Consider the following 22,687-nt stretch of genomic DNA (forward strand, 5'->3'; position numbering starts at 1 on the left):
GATTTAAACGTCTTCAAATTACAACCTTTCGCTCCCGACCTCTTGGAAGAAGTGGGGGAATAAACGGTGGAAATCCGGGAGAGGGGAGTTCAGGAAAGGACGGGGATGGATCCGTGGGAATAGGCCCCCGCCTGTTGCACCAAGTGGACTCTCTTGTAGTTTGTATGTCGTGGACCGACCGAGCTGCGTGATTATTATTCCCTTTAGATATTTACACGCAGTGCCCTCGGTTGGAGCCGCCGGGGGAGCAGAACGTATGGGTCGAGAGAACTACTATTCTTACACCATTGACTCATGCATGTCAAGAAGAGGATTTGGCCGTTATTCAAGAACACGGGAACTGTAAGTGGATCATTTGACGTCGAGATAAGAGGGACACTATAACTTTTTCTATAATTTTCTTGTTCTTTAAAAATTTGGTCTAATTCTGTGTGTGTGGGTATTAGCCTACACACCAACTTCTCACAATGAAACCATGCACTTGAACATTACTTAGCCGTCGCCTGCCTTTAATGCAACAGGAACGTTATTTGTTTTATTTTATTTAGTTTTTTCTGACCGACTCTTTTTTTTCTTCTGACAGCAGCGCTCACTGCCAACAACAAAACACTGAAGCGAGAGATTACTTTGTATAACAGCAGTGAAATCACTACACTGTTGAACCACCTTTTCCCACCTCCCGATCCCGATGCTCCTGTCGGGAGGGAGACCGAGGAATGACCGTTTTCACCGCCGTTGGAGAGAAACACACGAGCTCGAACCGGACAGTTCAAGAGCCCCCGAAGATACTAATGAATGGAATGTGAGTACTGACGTAATACTGGGGTCGGATAATGAACTACTCAAGAGTCTGGAACGGTCCTTTATATGTGAGTGAGTGTGCAGGCTACCCTGTGCGTAGTAAAGACGTCTGTTCCGTGCGCACGATTCATGCGGTGTGATTATTACAACAAACACCTTTGCGCTCCCTCGCGCCACCTCTCCGCCGCCCCCCCCCGTGCCAGATGTGCACACACGGCGTCCACACACTTCATCTGATTGCATGAGCGGGCATCAGTTATTATCACCAAGAAACATAATATTCCTATTTTCCCCACGTCACACACAGTCAACATGGCCACTCTGCAACATCACCGGCAACTTCTCATGCATGGCACGGAGGTGAGCTGCGACTCCGGTAGGGACGGTGGCGCCGTGACGGTGCGGATTACCAACAGCACGCCACACGTGCATGAGCACCAGTACGAGCTGCCCAGGACTACCAACAGTGGCGGAGGAGGAGGAAGCTATGGAGCGATGAATAAAGGCAACCCCAACCTCCACAAGTACAGCATCTCCTCCAGCTGTAGCTCCGGGGAGTCTGGGATGAGGCCGACGATGACCACGCTCAGGAGCCAGAGGAAGATCCCCCCGCTTTTTGAGCGCTCGGCCGCCCAGTGCTGGGACCCCAAGTTCGATTCCTCCATCCTGGAAGAGGCGTGTCGAGAGAGATGTTTCCCCCAGACGCAACGGCGCTTCCGCTACGTCCTCTTCTACCTGGCAGTGGCATCCGTCCTCTGGGGGGCCTACTTTGGGGTGAATGCTGACCGCTGTGACCCTGTGACCTTCCTCGCCCCCACGGCCTCCTTTCTCCTCTTCCTGGTCCTCCTCTTCCTCTTCACTTTAACCGCTCCTTACACGCGCCTGTACAACCAAGCCTCCTTGCTTCTGATCGTGGCCACCTTCGCCATCACCCTGGCGCCACAGATTCAGACCGCAGGCTACTCTGACCTGGAGTGGGTCCGGGATACGAACACCACCTCCGCCACCTCTCTCACGGCGGACGGGGCGTCCTCTCCCCGGGCTCCCTGCATCTCCCCCGTAGGCACCTTCTCCCTGTGTATGGAGGTCCTGCTGCTGTTGTACAGCGTCCTGCATGTCCGTCTGTACGCCTCGGTTCTGCTGGGCTTCCTGTACTCTGTGTTGTTCGAGGCCCTGGGGTGGCTGCCGCTGCTCCAGAGGAGACACGGCGGCGGCGGCAGCGGTACGGAGTGGGCGCAAGGCGAGGCCCCGGCCGGAGGTTCCGATTCGGACTGGCAAGGCGACACCCTCCGCTGGCTGGTGCCGGCCAAAGTGCTGCTCCACTTGTGCGCGCACGCCATCGGCATCCACCTGTTCATCATGTCGGAGGTGCGTTCGCGCAGCACATTCCTCAAGGTGGGCCAGGCCATCATGCACGGCAAGGACCTGGAGGTGGAGAAGGCGCTGAAGGAGCGCATGATCCACTCGGTCATGCCCCGGAGGGTCGCCGACGAGCTGATGAAGCAGGGCGATGACGAGGGCGGTGGCGCGGACAGCTCCGGTAAGCGGTACTCCGCCGGCGCCTGCTCCGCCTCAGCCATGTCGGTGGGCGGCGGCGGGGTGGGGGGCGGAGCGTCGTCGTCGATCGCCGCCAGCCCCAAGAACCACCCTCACCACTCCCACAAGCGCAAGAAGACCTCCATCCCCCGGGCGCAGATCATCTTCCGGCCCTTCAACATGAAGCGCATGGAGCCCGTCAGCATCCTCTTCGCTGACATCGTGGGCTTCACCAAGATGTCTGCCAATAAGTCCGCCCACGCCCTGGTGGGCCTCCTCAACGACCTCTTCGGACGCTTCGACCACCTCTGTGAGCTGACGTGCTGCGAGAAGATCAGCACCCTGGGGGACTGCTACTACTGCGTGGCGGGCTGTCCCGAGCCGCGGCCGGACCACGCCTACTGCTGCGTGGAGATGGGCCTGGGCATGATCCAGGCCATTGAGCAGTTCTGCCAGGAGACACGCGAGACGGTGGACATGCGCGTGGGCGTCCACACAGGCACGGTGCTCTGCGGCATCTTGGGGATGAAGCGCTTCAAGTTCGACGTGTGGTCCAACGATGTCAACCTGGCCAACATCATGGAGCAGCTGGGCGTGGCGGGCAAGGTGCACCTGTCGGAGGCGACCGCGCGCTTCCTGGACGACCGCTACCAGAGGGAGGACGGGAGGGTGGCGGAGAGGGCGGGACAGAATGTGATGGAGAAAATAAAGGGTAAGATGGCGGTTTGTTTTTTGGGAAATGGTTGTGCCTAACGTACTTCCGTGAACACGAAGTGTACGTGCTTGAATGACACGTTTTGCTGCGAGAGCCTTGCATAGCCGTCACAACGGGAACCACCACTGTCATTGCAAGCGCAGGCTTCATTAACTCATTCAGAGCCACGCCCCTTTGACCATATTAGGGCTATCGTGCCAGTAAGGAAGTCGATGGGAGGTCGGGGAAATTTGCGAACGCCTAAACTATATCTTAAATTATGGCTATGGGTCTAAAACACCCCTTGCTTATCAATGACTTGCTTGCAGTCAACATGTACGAAACAGATTTTTTTTTCATTGGTACATTTCCGTTTTATACCGTTTTGAATACGAGTATAGTTTTGGAGATTTTGGAGAATTCCAGAGAAATTCCACGATAATAGCCCTTTACTGGAATACACAAAACACGCTGTAATTTTTTGGCTGATTATTAATCGTTTTCAAATAAATGCTAGATTATCGATAGTATATGTGTACTTATGCACGCTAGAGAAGCGTGCTGAAAAATCGATTATCCATGCCGTGGATACGGCTAACGTTACGCACACACACACACAGACACACGCTGCGATGGCGGAGAAAAAAACATCTGATTACCCCAAGACTGGTAAAATAGAGTCCTTACCTCACATCAGATGTTCTGCAAAAAGATTAATCCAATTCCTGATCGCCATTCCAAATATTGATCACGTTTATTGATCCAACGTTATAGCACCAAAACACATAATCCACGCTGCTCTGAGTGTCCTCAGTCCATCTGTTATAACGATACTGCATGCCCGAGAAGTAAAACCTGGACCGGACATATTTTCTTGATGCACAGTCCCACCCAATCCAATCCAATGATGTGCAATACCATCTGGGAGACGATAGGCGGTATTTGCCCTTTTCGATTTCAGACCCACCCATTCCCAATGATAACGTCAGGCTGGATGGATGAAAAATTAATGGATATTGCTAATAAAAGAAATAACGATTAACACCCGAGTTTTCTCGGGTCTTGGCACTCAACCCGACTAATCTCGTGGTCGGCACTGAATGGGTTAAAGACGTTTAGTTTTCGTTTAAATGAGGGGAGTGTCATACGCTCACTCCTTAACTCAATCAGCGCCGGACCCAATGATAGTCGGGTTAACTCGCCAACCATTCAGCGCCAGACCCGAGTATAGTCGGGTTTTCATCGTTATTTCTTTTATTCGATATTTCCATTCATTACAGGCACACACGGACATCTGGGTTAACATGGGGAATCATCCTGAGAATGCCAAAGTGCAATACCGGCCGCATCCAACCAGGTGGCAGTATCGAGCACTCTTTGAAACATTATATCTTGGCCTGTGCGTCGATCAAAAGTCTCCGTCAGATTTTTATTGGTCGGGCAAGGGAGCGGTTATCCCGATCGGATTGAGAAGTGTGAAATGCTCCCAGTGCATGATGTGTGGTGGATTATGTTGGCGACACGATCAACACCAATACTGGGACTCGCGATCAGATAATTGCAATATTCTTTTTGGGGTACATCTTAGTGAAGGTAAGGCCTATATGGTATCAATCCTGCTGTGATCCAACCATGACTTCACTTCGATCACAATATATGTGTGTAACGTTACTCCACAACGTGTGCCGTTGGTGACGATCAAAGCATTAACCCCCCCCCTCCCCCCACCCTTTCATGCATTCATGATGAAACATAATACAGATATATAGATGTGATTTCGAAATAGTAGTGTGTACAGGCGATAAACGGCAACGTTTTTAGTGAATTGCACGTAATGCTGCATAGCATCATTTTCTGGGATTAGACAGGATTACTCTAAAACTATACTCATTCACCACGGTATAAAAGGGGAATGTGTGGATGAAAAAATTATTTCTTTAACACATATTGAGTAGGGGTGGGACGATACATCGATCCAGATCGATACATCGATGTAATTATCAACGATCGAATCGGATCGATGCGATGTAATAAGATCGATTCATATCGATACTCTTATTTTGAAAATCCTGTGGCGAGTCTCATAACTGATTGTGTTAAATGGGCATATGATATCATCTCATATCGATCGCAGGCACCTGAATCTAATTGTATCGTATTGTATCGTGAGAGACTTTGTGATATCGGCAAATATCGTATCGTTGTCCAAAGAATCGATATCGTATCGTATCATGATGAAACTGGTGATTCCCACCCCTAATATTGAGCGATAGATAGTCGATGTCAAATGGGCCATAGTATTGTATCCATAGCTATAATATAGAATATAGTTATAGCCCTGCAAACACCGCCACGTATTCCTATATTTTAGAGCGTCGGCCTGTTAACAACACATCACGCATATCGCTGTGGCGCTGATTGAGTTAAAGGACGGCAGAAATGAAAGAAAATACATTTTGAAGTCAGTTTGTTGTGAAAACGACATAATAAACCGTAGATTAGACGTATGTTAGTGTATCGCTACACAGGGTCACAAGGGTTGTATGGGGTCACAGCGCACCAGACTCCAAATACCGGTATGTTACCAGATCAGTTAGTCCTGTCGGCAACTGACTGCCAGCGGTAAGAGACAAATGATCACGTTGTCGAGATCAATGTTTTTTGAGGATTGAGGAAAACTATGTGTTTATTTGTGTAGATTGAATGTCATTCGGTGAACTGCTACTGAATGTAATGGAGCCACCAAATTATATAGTGCCATAATTCTATAATATAGGCCTAGTAATGGCAGAACGGATGTTTGGAGAAACATTTGGTAGAAACTTCAATGGATAGAGATGGACATTTGATCAAATAGTCTCGGTGCTTCTCTGGGACTTGCATTTGTATTTAGTGTATTGCCAAGCATCACTGGCCATTAAAATGAAGACCCAACACCTGTTTGTTAAACAAACTGTAGAAACAACGGCATATACCTGTGTGTCGGCTAACTACATACCTCCCTCTCCCCAGACTGCCCTGCTCTGGGGGGAAGAGACCAGGCTCTGTTTGAGGATCATTAGGTTAGATTAGATTAAAATGTATTGTCATTATACAGCACAAGTAGACTACATTCCAACAAAAATAAGTTTGGCATCCAACCAGAGTGCAAATGTAACCGTAAAGTGCAATAGTAATATACAATGTATAGATGATTAAACTGGGTATCAAATATATAAATTAATAGATGTATGTACAGAGTTGTAGTATTCATATATACAGTGATGCAGGTATAAAGAGACACTGGTAGTAAATCATACTGGCCAGCAGCATAACTAGTAAGATACAGATATATAGTATCTACAGATATGTAAAAAAGGATTATGCAGGTATCTACAGATATAGATAGATAGATATACAGTTGTTGTAGTATTCTTGGTAAAGAATAGACGGACACCGGACTTAACGTAAGTAACACTTTACTGCTTGTTTACATGGTAACGGAACCCCGTCCGGGGACCCTAGTGCGCATGACACAGAATAGGCAATCTACTACAACAGTAAGAATAAATATATTTGTATAGTTTATACAGCATTATTGTACATGCTATCATACAGAGTTATATGGGTTATGTGCAGGTGTATTAGTAGGTATACAAGTATTATATGCAGGTATATTCAGACAGATACGCACTACATGAAGTCAGGTTTACTCTATCTATCCTATCTATCTCTCTATCTCTCTATCTCTCTATCTCTCTATCAATCAATCAATCAAATTTGGCTGACCGGTTGGGTTGGTTCATAATGGAAGAATTTGGGAGCTAAACATACAGAATTCAGGCTTCGCTGTCTGCATGATGTGGTGAGGGGTCTGTGCTACTCTGGCGGTGGGTGTGTTGTGGAATTAAGCATTACATCACGTGACGGAGTGTGTTATAGAAATTAGATCACGCCTATGGGTGGTTGTTAGGCCCGAGGCGCAGCCGAGGGTCGTTAGACCCCCATAGGCGTGATCTAATTTCTATAACACACGACTTCAAGTGGTGTAATACTTTTATACAATGGCCGAATTCATCCAACCTTATTGCTATACAATAAACACAGTAATTGATAATGGAGATTTATTCACAAAACCATCCGCAGAAAAAGTAGGTCCAAAAAAATTAAAAAATAAGTTGCCTCCGTGTCTAGAAGCAGCTGGGAGGTGTGATGCTTCAAAGCATGCCATCTAACAAAACCAATTACATAATCCAACATTGTGTAAACAACTAACATATTCCAGTTAACGGTATCTTTTTATTTGTATTTTTTAATCCTCTCTTTCTTCGATTTTTCTCTGTTTTTCTCCCCGTCCCAATTTAGTCATTGTGCCAATTCCCCCCCTCCCCTGCCTGGTTGTTGTGCGCATGTTCTCCTACTGGTCGGTACAAGGGAACCCTGAAGTCATCACGCTTCCTCCGACACACGCGGCGACAGCCAGTGACTCTTTTTTCACCTGGCAGCGAGGACTCTCATTGGTGAAGCGTAACGCGTGGGAGGTCACGCTGCCTTCATCAAGTCCTGCCTCTGCTGAGTAAGCGCCCAGACCTGACCTGTAGGCGTCACTGTCCACAACGCCAGATTCCCACCCATGACTTCCCTCCCCCTAACTCAGCCAAACGAGTTAGTATGACGATCAGCCCAAGCCAAGGCAATGCTGACTCCGGGAGTCGAGACCGCAGCCTCTTGCATTGGTGACGAGCGCAATCTCTGCTACGCCACCTGACCACCCAACGGTATCTTTTTTTAATTATTCGTTACGAAATATATCCATACTTCCATTGTGTCCGGGACATCCAGTGAAATCGCTTTGTGCGACAGTGTCCTTTTGCAGAGGCAGGTTGCTACAAAGCATGCCATCTAACAGTGAAGTTACCGGTTGTTATTTGATTGATTGATTGATTGATTGATTGATTGATTGAACATTTTATTACCAGATTGCAGAATGGGTACAATACAGTACGGCTCAGTACACACAATTGTTAAGGGGATGCAGACCAGAGAAAGACTTTCGTCTTGTTTACATCAGGGTCCCCCATTTTCAATGCATCATAACATATATGATATACAGATAGACAGTGCTACATCTATACATAGGTTGCTACAAAGCATGCCATCTAACAGTGAAGTTAGCGGTTGTTATTTGATTGATTGATTGACATTTTTATTAACAGATTGCAGAATGGGTACAATACAGTACAGCTCAATACACACAATTGTTAAGGGGATGCAGACCAGAGAAAGACTTTTGTCTTGTTTACATCAGGGTCCCCCATTTTCAATGCATCATAACATATATGACATACAGATAGACAGTGCTACATCTATACATAGGTTGCTACAAAGCATGCCATCTAACAGTGAAGTTAGTGGTTGTTATTTGATTGATTGATTAATTGACATTTTTATTAACAGTGAAATGACAGTGTCCTTTTGAAGGAGAGGGATGTTCTACAACGAATACCATCTAACAACACACTTCCCGCGATTTATATTTTGTTTCACAATGAGTCATGACCAACAAAATCGATAATCCAACATTGTGTAAGCAACTAACACATTCCATGTGACTATCGTTTTTGAATGAGTCTTTATGACGATATCAATACATCCATTCATAAAGATTATTGTCTGCCATCTTGGTTTCATTCATAAAAACACGAACGGCGGAGTGATTCGGAAAAAACGTTATTAGGTTGTGGGCGGGTTCTGGGATCACGTGGAGTGTTATGAGAAATAACAATGTCTGAAAGAAGTGTTTCAGCCAATCAGAATCAAGAAATTTGCATGCCATTGTATAAGGTGCAAAAGTCCATGCACACATGTTTACAAGCATGTGTTTTTCTTAGTGTGTGTGTGTAATCACACACAGCTTTCTGTGAAAACCTGTGTTAGTGGTGATAATCTTCCCCAGTAGGGAATTCCTTACACGCCGTCTAATCTTGGGTCTCCCGTGAATAGAAGCCGTTGTACTATTGTCAGCCCTTATGTCAGCCCACAAAGGGAGCGTTTGTCAAGGCCAAGGGTGTATTCGCACGTGTCTCTAGACACTTCCGTCACCGTCTATTTCGAGACTTGTTAGTAGCGAGAGAGAGACGCGCACAGATAAAGTTATTTAGAAATAAGAGGGGGAGGGAGAGAGAGGAATAATTTTACACATTGGTTACATAGCGATTTCTCTCTGTCAATTTCTTTCACTGTCTCTCACACCTTTGCACAATTGATGAGCTCTATCTCTCCTCTCTCTCTCTCTTGGTGTCTCACTAGTTTCCTCCCTCTCTATCTCAGTCTGTCCTTCCATCCTTTTTCAGTAATATCAGTCGAATCCTTCTGGACCACCTGTCTCTCAATCTACCCATCTGTATCTATCTCAATCTACCCATCTGTATCTATCTACCTCAATCTACCCATCTGTATCTATCTATCTCAATCTACCCATCTGTATCGTATCTATCTCAATCTACCCATCTGTATCTATCTATCTCTACCCATATGTATCTATCTATCTACCATCTCTATCTATCTATCTATCTATCTATCTATCTATCTATCTATCTATCTATCTATCTATCTATCTATCTATCTATCTATCTATCTATCTATCTATCTATCTATCTATCTATCTATCTATCTATCTATCTATCTATCTATTAGGGATGCCCCGATCGATCGGCCACCGATCGTTATCGGCCGATAATCAGTATAAATATGCGATCGGTGATCGGTGATAATGCTTTATTTTTGCAGATCGTCAAAACCGATCGATGACACGGAAAACATGATCCAATTCTCTGCCGAGTTCTCACTCGCTCTTCTCTCCAGCCCCTCCCGCACCCATTGTTTACATGGGGGCTGGAGGAGAAGGAGGAGCCTCCGGCAACAGCAGCGTTTCCGTTAGCCGGTAATTACCGGTATTTGACCGGCAAAATCTGTTGAAGTCCGACATATTTAATCTCTCCGGTCTTAATGTCTGGTGAAAATAATTCCCTCTAAGCACAATTTGATTATTTGAATTGTATTAAAATAGGCTAAAATTAAATAGCCTATGCGATGAACAAAACAATCATTACATTTGTTTCATCGTTGCTTCACCAAGCAGGTATAATAATAACACCGCTGTGTCAGTGGGAACTTGCTGCTAGATTTGCGACTGCATGCAGCTGCAGAGCTGTTGCCGTCTCTCTCTGCCAAATTTCTCAGTTCTTCGCTTGATATAATTAATACAAATGTCCAATATAACGGAATTCGTTAGCTCATAAAAATGTGATTATAACAGACTGCTGTTTATTAATGTCGGGCGACTGCCCACAGACACCTATTTGATTTAAAGTCTGCAGCAGCACGGAGTCTCTGGACTTATTTTATTTGGAATATAATGACTATACGCAAAAGTAGCCTAGTTTTAAGTTAAAATATTATAAATCTTGAGGATGTCATTCTTTATATAGCCTACCTATCAATTGTTTTTAAGCTCAATAAACTCTGACCGGAATTTCTCTTATTTGACCGGTAGATTTAAATCTACCGGACCCTGAGACCGGCAACAATTTTTTCTAACGGAAACCCTGGCAACAGTCTGCTCTAGTAGTGTATGCGACGTGAGTTAGCGTTGGCTACCTATCGAGCCGTTGGCTACCTAACGTTACTGTTTAAACTAAATGACCCAGTGACTACATGAGGCATTGTTAACGGTATCTAGCCGGCTAGCTACTGATAGCTCCTGATATCAACAAATGCTCCAGCAAGTCTAGTAGTGCATGATAGCTCACGTTAGTTCATTTTCGGGGCTACATGTGAATGTGATCAATAGGGTCCAGCTGCAGCTCCCGAGAATCCTGGCCGTAGCTGGAGGCTACTCGAGTACACATAGACAGTGGAGCTGTTTGCAGATAGCTAGCATTTTGACTTGTTGTGTGGTGGCGATGTCTCGCAGATAATACAACTACAAGTATGATTATCTAATATATATATTTTATAAAAAAAAAAAAATTATATAATTTTTTTTTAATTTAAATCAAAAACGATCGATATCGGATCGGTATCGGCCGATATGGCTCAAGACGATCGGTATCGGTGGCAAAAAACGTGATCGGGGCATCCCTACTATCTATCTATCTATCTATCTATCTATCTATCTATCTATCTATCTATCTATCTATCTATCTATCTATCTATCTATCTATCTACCCATCTGTATCTATCTCAATCTATCCATCTGTATCTATCTATCTCAATCTACCCATCTGTATCTATCTACCATCTGTATCTATCTATCTATCTCAATCTACCCATCTGTATCTATCTTATCTGCCCATCTGTATCTATCTATCTACCCATCTGTATCTATCTATCTCAATCTACCCATCTGTATCTATCTTATCTGCCCATCTGTATCTATCTATCTGCCCATCTGTATCTATCTATCTACCCATCTGTATCTATCTATTTAAGGCCTTCGCCAACTGGACCCCCCCCCCCCCCCATATCTCACCCCCTACCAACTCTCCCCAAGACATTAGAGACTCCGAGTCCCTTGCGGTGTCCAATACCGCCTCAAGACCCATCTCTTCTCCCCTGTGTTATCTTAGCCCTCCCCCCATCCGTCCTTCTGTCATGTTTGTCCCACTACCCCCCCCCTTTGTGTGAAGTCACTTTGAGTTCTAGAAAAGCCCCATTATTTTTTATTATTATTACTATTATTATCCGTCTTTCTGTCTGTCTCCATCTCTATATCTCTGTGTTATCACTCTTGTTGTCCCTGCTTCTCACCTGCCACATAGCCCCATTGCATGTGGTCTCTGTTGTGTTGTGTAACACAGTTTTATTGCTCTGTGTCTGGCTTTGCTATAGATCCCCCGCCAGGACTACCATTGGCTCTGTTTAATCTCCGATACCCCCCTCTCTCTCTCTGTCTCTCTTTCTCTTTGTCTCGCTCTGTCTCTCTGTGTCTCTATCTCTGTCTCCCTGTGTGTCTCTGTCTCTCTGTATCTCTGTATCTCTCCCCTCCTCTAATTTCTACAATTGTAGTCCCTCTTGTCCTGCTCATTGTGTTTGCCTCTGGCCTCTTCTCCCCTGTCCAATCCCGCTATCCATCTCTCATACTCATATTTCACTGCAGGTTGGTGAGGGCTGCATTTTCTGTTCTATGTTTTTGTTTAGCTGGCCTTTATATCCTGCATATTTGCTGTGTTCATGCAGTTATTAGGCTCTTGTTATGGAGTATTGTTACTTGGGGAAATGGGGTCGTGAAGTTCTTAGGTTGTGTGTGTGTGTGTGTGTCTACAACGTGCCTTGCACCTTGATTCACATCAACATCTAGAATCTCTTTACACATGTTGTGAATGGCTGTACTGCATTAAGGCCCGCTAGACACGGCCTAATCACAGTCCCGATTGGCCGGTTGGCCGTCAGCTGTTGCAGAGGTCTTACCAGGTCATGTACTGTATGTCTGCACAAACATTCACAAGCGACGCCTCATGTCTGAAGGGTTTAATGTTACTTGTGATGCTTGTTTTGTTCCTCAAGTGACCATATTCACACAACGGCAAAATGGCTGTTAATATGGTCAATATTCCAAATAGGTAAAATAGACTTTTGTCAGTGAAGATCAGAGAGAAAAGTGCTACACCACTACACCTCCCTATAAAGAGCCTGCAGGACTGGGGACTTCTACCTAGAAGGTAAAGCAGGGGATACTATAAAGACTTCTACCTAGAAGGTGAAGCAGGGGAGACTATAAAGAGCCTGCAGGACTGGGGCCTTCTACCTAGCGGGACGGCCTGGCTACAGTTAAGTCTCTGGCTTTTCCCCCCTTGCATTTTTAGGTGACATGTTTGATTTAGTCCAGACTAGCCAGCCTGGGGGTAGGGACTACACACTGCCATGTGCAAGAAGGAAAGCGTCGGCCTACACACACACAGACACACACACGCTAATTAAATGCTCAGGAGCCACCACACAATGCCAGTAGCTCAAGAGAACAGTAGCTCAAGGTTCAGCATGATGCCGCGATACTGCAATCAACTGATTTGTATGTAATACACACACAAACTCTACCTATTAACAACACGCACAAACACTATCTATTAACAGACAAACGCTCTATTACACACACAAACTCTACCTATTACACACACAAACACTACCTATTAACACACACAAACGCTACCTATTAACACACACAAACGCTACCTATTAACACACACACAAACTCTACCTATTAACACACAAACACTACCTATTAACACACACAAACACTACCTATTAACACACACAAACGCTACCTATTAACACACACAAACGCGACCTATTAACACACACAAACTCTACCTATTAACACACACACACAAACACTACCTATTAACACACACAAACACTACCTATTAACACACACACAAACACTACCTATTAACACACACAAACACTACCTATTACACACACAAACACTACCTATTAACAAACACTACCTATTAACACACACAAACACTACCTATTACACACACAAACACTACCTATTAACACAAACGCTACCTATTAACACACAAACACTACCTATTAACACACACAAACTCTACCTATTAACACACAAACACTACCTATTAACACACACAAACACTACCTATTAACACACACACAAACACTACCTATTAACACACACAAACACTACCTATTACACACACAAACACTACCAATTAACCAGTGTTGTAGTATTCGAGTCCTGGACTGATTTTAAGGACTCGTGATTCGACTTGGACTTAAGCACTGATGACTTGGACTTGGACTCAAGCATTGACTGCATTCAGACTCGGAAGGTGCAGACTTGTTAATTGATGAATCTTTATTTTTTTTATCATATGGCATAAGATATTGATGGCTATATTAATACCGTAACATTATTTAATTTCGTGCAAGGGCAGAGACGTATTCTGACTAGGGATGTCCGATATTATCGGCCTACCGATATTATCGGCCGATATCGGCATTAAAATGTAATATCGGTATCTGTTTTCAATTTATTTTTTTATTTTTATTTTTTTACATTTCTATAACCTTTATTTACCCAGGCAAGCAAGTAAGAACAAATTCTGATTTTATTTATTGTCAAAAGTATGCATAATGTTGTGTTAATTCCACAACAAGAGATATGTAATGTTAATTACCTGAAATTATAAAAAATTTGGGGGGGGGGGGGGGGGGAACCATGCATATATTGATATCGGTATCAGAAATTAAGAGTTGGACAATATCGGTATATCGGTATCGGTAAAAAAGCCAATATTGAGCATCCCTAATTCTGACGTATTGATGACTTGGACTCGAACACTGGGGACTCGAGATTTAGTGACTCGACTACAACACTGCTATTAACATCTACCTTTAAATTGGGGATGGGCATCAATTTCCAAATTGTTTATGCAAAAAAATCTATATTTTCCCCTTGTTTTTACGGGCAACTACAATGTGTAGTGTATTGAGAGGGGGCCCTATTTAGTATTCAAATAGTTCCCAGTGACTATCTAATAGCAATGTTGTGAGTGTGTTCCCATCCCTACTTTAAATGGATGCTCTTTCACATGTGCATGTACTTAAACATATCCGAATACTGTATTTGAATCCACAGATCACCCATCACACATGCATGGGATTTAAATATTAACTTGATTGGATACATTAGCCACTAATGCCGCTTTTCCACTGGATGGTTCCTACTCGACTCGACTCTACTCTGCTTTTTCGGTTTTCCATTGCCAAAATTTGCGGATGGTACTTTTTTTAGTACCTGCTTTATGTCTAGTCTACGGACACAACGAAGGCTACCGAATATCAGAAGCATTAAAAAGGAAACTTAGACAAATGGATAGCCCCACCAGGGCCGGACTGGGAAAACCGGCCAGGAAATATAGGCCCCAGTCCTGCAGGCTCTTTATAGTCTCCCCTGCTTCACCTTCTAGGTAGAAGGCACCAGTCCTGCAGGCTCGTTATAGTCTCCCCTGCTTCACCTTCTAGGTAGAACGTAGTTCTATTTCATTCTGGCCTCCGCTCAGCGTCAGTCTGCACTAACCTCACTTCGTGCCTAGCACTGAATAAAAAACTCCACAATGTACCTTTACATACCGACATCCGTCTGGCCACACCCCTATCCGCTTACCTTCATAAGCAGGTGTGTGGTCACCTACTCGTCTCCTTCTTCACTTTCACCACAAGGAAGTGCCTTCGGTTGTTTAGTTGAAGAAAGTTGATACGTGTTTAAATTTTTTCTTGCTTTTTTCTTTCATATATTTAAAAAGAAAAAAGCGAAGTCATAATGTTTACCTCGGAGGGTCGCGCTCGCAACGTCACCCTTCACCAGCGGTTCTCCATTGCCGCCTCTGTTGTACGTCTTGTAGCGGGGTTGAGGCCTCTCTCGTGGTCGGCAGCCATGCCCGGTAGGCGTCCGATGGATAGTTTGCCTCTCCAAGGAGCTGGTGCACCAGCGCCGTCTCCTGTGCGATGGCCTGGTTCCGGCTCTGGTTCCTCTGCTTTCGGGGAGTCGTCCACTGTTGGGCGGCCGGCGCCTTTGGTTGCGGGGGATTTGAGACGCAAACTTTTTGCGTCAGCTCGCTCCCGTCGCAAGATGGTGGCTTGCAGACGCGAACGGCCTGATTTTGGTGAGTTGCTGGAGCCGGATGAGGATGCGTCTGATTCTCCATGGCCGATGGAAACAGAGGACTACATGGTAGAAGTGGATGGGTTCTTGTTCGAAGCCCCGGTGGAGACATGTCCCCCGCCCGTCCAGGTAACACTGGAGGGGGGTGAGATGTCTCCTTGGGATTCCTCGTACGCAGATGTTGGGTTAGAACCTCCCAGACTCCGCACCTATCACAGGCAGTTGAGTCTTGGGTTTCCCCCCGTCATAGCAAACGTCACTAAGCACGCTTCTATTGGACGGCGGCTTCCGTGAGTTTTAGACCCGTATGTAGGGCTGGGCGATATGACGATATTATATAAATATCGGGTACAGTTCATTAACGATACACTTTTTCAACGTATCGTGGATATCGTGATGTTTTGCCCAAGAGGATTGTGTCGCGTCAATCTGTCCACACGTTACTCGTTCATATCTCAGCCCGTGCTGAGATATGCCCATTCCGCGGTCTGTTAATAAAGTTTTCAATCAGACAGATGTATGGAAAGGCTTTTATTATAACATTCGTTGTAGTAAAATCATTATGCCTCATTTAGTCATCCTGTTTAGCACTGGTCTCCTACTCGACGGCCGCAGGGAGCTAACGTTAGTAGCCTTGTTGACGTTGTTCAGCCACAGGACATTCAGGAAGTAAAAAGCTAGGAGCTTGCCGATTGGTGCTAAGAACAGCAGGGCGGGTGCAAGCGCTGTGACGTAATTGGCAGACTCGACTGTCAATCAAAATTATATGTTTCCGTCAGAATGAATGAGTGAAGACTTTGTTAAAGGGTTGCAGAATGGGTACAATACAGTACAGGAGGATGAAGACCAGAAAAAGACTTTCGACTTTTTTACATAAGGGTCCTCCATTTTCAATTCATCAAAACATTTAGAGACATACATATATACAGTAGTTTCATTAAAATGCTATTGATTGATTGATTGATTGATTTAAAACTTTATTAACATATTGCAGAATGGGTACAGTACAGCTCAATACATACAATTGTTAAGGGGATGCAGACCAGAGAAAGACTTTAGTCTTGTTTACATCAGGGTCCCCCATTTTCAATTCATCATATTTCATATCTAAATCATATAATATCTCATTGCTAAATATATGCAATATATAATCTAATAATCTAAATCTAATATATAATATAAAAATGCTAAATGCATGGGTATTTTATTTTGTCTTTAATGTTAGCTTGCAAAATCAAATACTGTCTTGGTAAGCCTCATAATGAATTGTTTGGGGTAAAAAAGAAAAACATCGTGATGTGTATCGTGTATCGCCGAAAGGTCAGAAAATATCGTGATATCATATTTAGGCCATATCGCCCAGCCCTACCCGTATGTAGGGTCTGTTGTTGTCAAGTTGTCGGGCAGAGCGTAGGAACTTACTGTTCTACTACGCTCGATATACGTGTAACTTGAGTCTGTTGGTCACATGACTCAATGTTACCGTGACTTTTCAATCTATGGCTCACGTGGGAAGTCTCTCTGAGGAGTCCCGTCTCTCCTCTGGTAAGGGTGGCAGGATGTAAGAATGTAAAAAAAATTTACCCTCGGCCGCGTCACGTGCGATTCATGTCAGTCGGTGTTTCTTTCTTTTTTAATAAATAAAAAGAGTGGAGAATATGAAGCACGACAAACTTTTTGTCGTTCTCCCAGGCGACTTGAAAGACCAATGTCTGGTGTCTGGTTAGACTATCCATTGATGTGTTTGGGTCTCGACACGTACATAGTGCTGGCTCGGGGTGTTTCTGTTAAGAATCATGCAGGAGGCTAGTACGCCTTGGTTGCTTGTTATTAAAACAGCGTTTTTATAGGGCAACTGGGATGGGGGATTTTTTCCTCTTCCGAGAGCCTGTTACTGGGTCTCGACGGATTCTCGTTCATATCTGGGGGATGTTAACGGAATAGATCAGGACATAGGTCGAGGGGTCTCACGCCCTTGGGGTGGGCCACTGAGCGAGGTACAAATGGGACTGTCTGGGTGGCGCCCTCTTTTCATGTTTTAGATCGACACGCATACCTACCCCCTCTACTGGAGTGGGCATGTCGGCGTGGTTAGGGCATGGGACTGGTTCTGGTCACGCTGGTCCAGGTCAGTTAACCTGTTGCCCGCCGGGTGTCACAGGGTTAGGCGTTATGGAGACCCTTTGTTGGGTACATGTTGTACCTGACACTATCATCAAGGGGCTGGTTCTCCTTTTTCTTTCGCTCCTCTCTCACGCATGGCGAAGAGGGGGCTGTTGGGGTGGTCTTCTGGACCTCCTCTGGTAACCCTGTGTGCTTCCCGAGCCGCCGGGCCCGGTCCGAAGTAATGTTTTGTTGAAACCGTAGGCCTGGGATAACCCTTTTTGGAAACTGAAACACTTGTACTGCGGTATAGCTGGTGTATACCCGCAGGTGTGTTTTGGAGTTTTTTTCTTGAGGGGTTATAGGAACAACCACCGTATGTGGTACCAAGAGGGTGGTTGATTCCCTGGTGTGTTGGAGCAGAGTCAACTCCCGGGTTACCCGGTTGAGTGTGCCCTTGCACGTTCATGACGTCTGCCAATCATGTCAGCCTTCTCTGCCTCGACCCTCTGGGTGGGTTTTTTTTGATGGAGGCTTTGTCATGGTGCGCAACAATGCCAGCATACGCCCCTTCCGCCGGGGTGCTGTTTTCAGTTGACCCCTTTGGCGCCTGTCTCGTCCGCAGTGCTCCAGGCTCGGGTCTACAGCCTGCTGCCTGGTTTCCCCGGTGTGCTGCCTGCTTCCGTTATGGTTAACCTTTTGAGTGCTTCAAAGTTACGGCCATGCTGACTGCCTGTGTTGCAGGGTCAGTGTGCCAGGCGGCGTACTAATGGGGGGAAGGGCCCGCTCTTGGAGTGGCCCTGTCCGAATACGCTGGCAATGTGGGGGGCGGTGTCACTAAGTGACCGCCTGGTGAGGTCTTGATGCCTGGCGTCATTGACCTCTCCGGGCCCCCTTTTTTCCAGGGGGTCCAGTCCCTTCAGGGGGTCTGGGTCTTACTTCGCGCTCCGCTGCTACGGCCTTGCCACGGGGTTGAGTTTGCTCTTGACTCCGTGATTTTTGGGGGCAGTAACGAGGGTTGTTCCTTCCGTTCGTTCCCTGGTGGCATGTTGTGCGTGTGCGTAGTCGTGGGGTCAAGCCACGGTCTGCTCACCCTGTGCGTTGAGTTGCTCGAGTTCCTCTTCGCACGGTCGGATCCGTCTCCCTCCCGTCCTCCAATAGGGAGGGTATCCCTCCATTAGGGAGGGTCGGGGGGCTCGGTCCTCTCCGGTCTGATGGTTGTGGGGGGCCTCAGCGGGGTACATTTGTCGAGCTTCTGGCTTCCGCTCAGCTCCTCTTGTGCAGACTGACGCTGAGTGGAGGCCAGAATGAAATGGAACGTAAGGTTATGTATATAACCAAGTTCTATGAATACTGGTGACGCTCAGCGTCGGGACGCCACTGCGGCCCTTGATCTCGCCTTGTGGTGAAAGTTTGGGAAGGAGGCGAGTAGGTGACCACACACCTGCTTATGAAGGTAAGCGGATAGAATAGAATAGATAGAATAGAATAGAGAATAGAAATACTTTTATTATCCCGTGGGAAATTAGACACTGCAAATCGCTCAACATTTAAACATTTAGACAGGACAGGTCACAAATTAGAATAATAACACAATCAAATCAAGTTGCCTAGGTTAAGAGTAGAGTAAAATAAAATAGGATAAAATTAAATGAAATAATATATACAGAAATAAATACAGTAAGAATATACTGAGCATACTGAGCATGGGGTAAACAATTTGGTCAATATAATTATAATTATAATTTAAATCTAAATCTAACTAAATGAAATATGAACTATATATTCCAGTATTCAGTGTAACTAGGTGCAGTATGCTTTAGGTAGTGTATTGTCCTCCTTGGGTTCCAATGAGACTTAGATCAATGTCTGGCAGCCGTCGCTGCCCCCTGTTGTGGAGCCTGGAGGCCGCTAGTCGCGTCCTCCTACCACTATTGAGCTGCCGCTCTGTGCTCAGTGATGCAGTGAGGCACAGTGATGCATTATATAGTCTGATGGCTGTTGGAATGAAGGACTTCCTGTGCCGTTCAGTGCTGCATTTGGGTAGTGTGAGCCTAGCACTGAACATGCTCCTCCTGTCAGCCAAGTCTGTGTATAGTGGATGGGTTTTCCCTGATGGCCTGGAGCTTAGCGAGGCTCCTCCTCTCCGCCACCCTCGCTAGAGAGTCCAGCTCAACCCCAACCACGCTGCTGGCCTTCCTGACCAGCTTATCCAGCCTGGTTGTGTCCACTGCTCTCAGTCCACTGCCCCAGCAGGTCACAGCGTACAAGAAGGCGCCCGCCACCACCGACTCATAAAACATCCTCAACATCCTTGTACAGACATTGAAGGATCTCAGCCTTCTGAGGAAGTAGAGTCGGCTCTGGCCCTTCTTGTATAGTGCTTCTGCATGTTTTGACCCGTTCAGTTTGTTGTCGATGTGCACACCAAGGTATTTGTACACCTCGACCATGTCCACATCAACTCCCTTGATGGAAACGGGGGTCACGGGTGCACTCCTCCTCCTCCCTAGCTCCACCACCAGTTCCTTGGTCTTCGCCACATTTAGCTGCAGGTGGTTTTTGTCGCACCATGTGACAAAGTCCACTACCAGTTCCCGGTATTCTCTCTCGTCACCGTCCTTTATACATCCCACTATCGCAGAGTCATCAGAAAACTTCTGAAGGTGGCAGGACTCTGACCGATAGTGGAAGTCGTTGGTGTAGACAGTGAAGAGGAAGGGAGAGAGGACTGTCCCCTGCGGGGCCCCGGTGTTGCTGACCAGTCTGTCTGACACACAGCTCCGTAGGCGCACGTACTGTGGTCTTCCCGTCAGATAGTCCACAACCCAGGACACCAGGGGGGCCTCTACTTGCATCACCTCCAACTTCTCACCCAGTAGCCCAGGCCTTATGGTATCGAAAGCACTGGAGAAGTCAAAGAACATGATTCTCACAGTGCTCCCCGGCTTGTCTAGGTGAGTGTAGGCTCGGTTCAGCAGGTAGATGACAGCATCCTCTACCCCCAGTCGGGGCTGGTAGGCGAACTGGAGTGGGTCTAGGTGGGGTTTGGTCACCGGGCGGAGTTGCTCCAGGACTAACCTCTCCATGGTCTTCATTGTATGAGAGGTTAGAGCCACCGGCCTGTAGTCCTTGGACGTGCTGGGACGCGGGCACTTGGGTACAGGGACCACACAGGAGGTTTTCCACAGTGTCGGGACTCTCTGCAGCCTCAGGCTCATATTGAATATGAACTGGAGCACATCACACAGCTGAGAGGCACAGGTTTTGAGTACCTTTGGGCTCACCCCATCTGGACCCGCAGCCTTGCCTGCGTGTAACTTGCTCAGCTGTGTATATAGGGGTGTGGCCAGACAGATGTCCGTTTGTAAAGGTACATTGTGGAGTTTTTTATTCAGTGCTAGGCACGAAGGGAGGTTAGTGCAGAAGACTGACGCTGAGCGTCACCAGTATTCATAGAACTTGGTTATATACATAACTTTACGTTGTAGTTTGTAGAGCTAAACCTATATTTTATAGTATAGCTATGGGTCTAATAACGCCGTCAAGTGTCTGTGAGTTGCTTCCAGTCAACGTGCAAAAAAACAGATAATTTTTTCATCCGTACATTTCCGTTTTGAATATGAATATAGTTTGGGTGCTTCTGAGTAATTCCAGGGAAAAGACGCGAAAACAGCGTTTTTGTGTAATTCAATAAATACGTTGTAATCTTTCGCCTGATTATCGAATCTTTCTGAAATCAACACTAGATCATTATTATCCTTCCTCGTGCAAGTATGCAATGTGGTTTAGACCGCCCCCCCCCCCCCCCCCCCCCCCCCCCCCCCCCCCTGCACCCAACGGCAAACAGCCACACACATAAAACACAGATAGCTTCAATCACGGTAGAAATAAATATCAGATCAACGTAAGCTTTCATATATAGTGTCCTTACCTGGTATCTGATGTAATGCAAAAAAAACTATCCAATTATCTGATCGCCATTCCAGTTATCCACAGCGATCCTGTCTCCGACGTTGTTGGGCATTGCACATCAACGGGCGGGCGGGGTCAGTTGTCCAAACCATCCCTACAAGCGTGTGTTTATTTTGGATCCACTTTTTCTCCCATTTTCTATTTTTCTCCCATCCCAATTTCGTATCGTCCAATTCAACCCTCCCCTGTCTCGAACGCTGTTTCTTGCCTCCCACAAGCCGGCTGTAATGTGGACTAAGTCATACATAGCACGAGTCCCCTCCGATACTCGAGGTAGCAGCCGTCGCATCTTTTCACCTGCACAGCGTGATCTTTCAGCGTCGGGGGTCTGCGCTTCCTGATTCTACTGCGCAGGCGCACCAACCGACCTGTAGGAGTCGCTGTCCACAACGTCCGATCCCCACCCATCAGTTTCCCACCCCCTAATACTGCCAAATGTATATTAGTGAGGACGACCAGCCAAACTGAAAGCAATGTGGAGCGCTGGGTTCGAACCCAGCGTCTCCAGCATTGGAGGTGAGTGCCTTGCCCACTGCACCACTTAGCCGCCCTACAAGCGTGTGTTTTGCCTGAGTGTTTAGGACCCGCCCCCACGCCGCAGCTTGGTAGAGAAAAGAAACTAACCTGTTTCTAATGGGGTGCAATAATCGCCGAAGGCGTTAGAGGGCGGTATAAGACCATCTGCCAGCTCAGACACACTCGGAACAGTATGAATTATGAATGGCAATAGCGATTAAAAGAAATTGGGCGTCAGAAACGTAGTTCTACGTTTTCGGCAACCATAGTGTTAAGTACTCTACTTAAGTACAATTCCGAGCTACTTGTACTTTACGTGAGTATTTAAATTTGAGGGAACTTTATACTTTTATTCCGCTACATTTCAAAGGACATATTGTACTTTTTACTCCACT

The 22,687-nt window shown here is 46.1% G+C and overlaps 1 protein-coding gene across 1 annotated transcript in view; it reads left to right on the plus strand.

The window, feature by feature from the left end:
* The first annotated feature begins 390 nt into the window (after positions 1–390).
* The window catches only part of LOC311231933 (adenylate cyclase 9), a 115,520-nt gene continuing 93,223 nt past the window's right edge, over positions 391–22,687 (plus strand). The window contains exon 1 of the mRNA XM_084318569.1: positions 391–3,049. Coding sequence (XP_084174695.1) covers positions 1,114–3,049 — 1,936 coding nt within the window. The 5' untranslated portion in view covers positions 391–1,113. The remainder of the gene's footprint in view (positions 3,050–22,687) is intronic.

The sequence above is a fragment of the Notolepis coatsorum genome (genome assembly GCF_963971535.1).
Source record: "Notolepis coatsorum genome assembly, chromosome: 7".
NCBI classification, from domain to species: Eukaryota; Metazoa; Chordata; class Actinopteri; order Aulopiformes; family Paralepididae; genus Notolepis; species Notolepis coatsorum.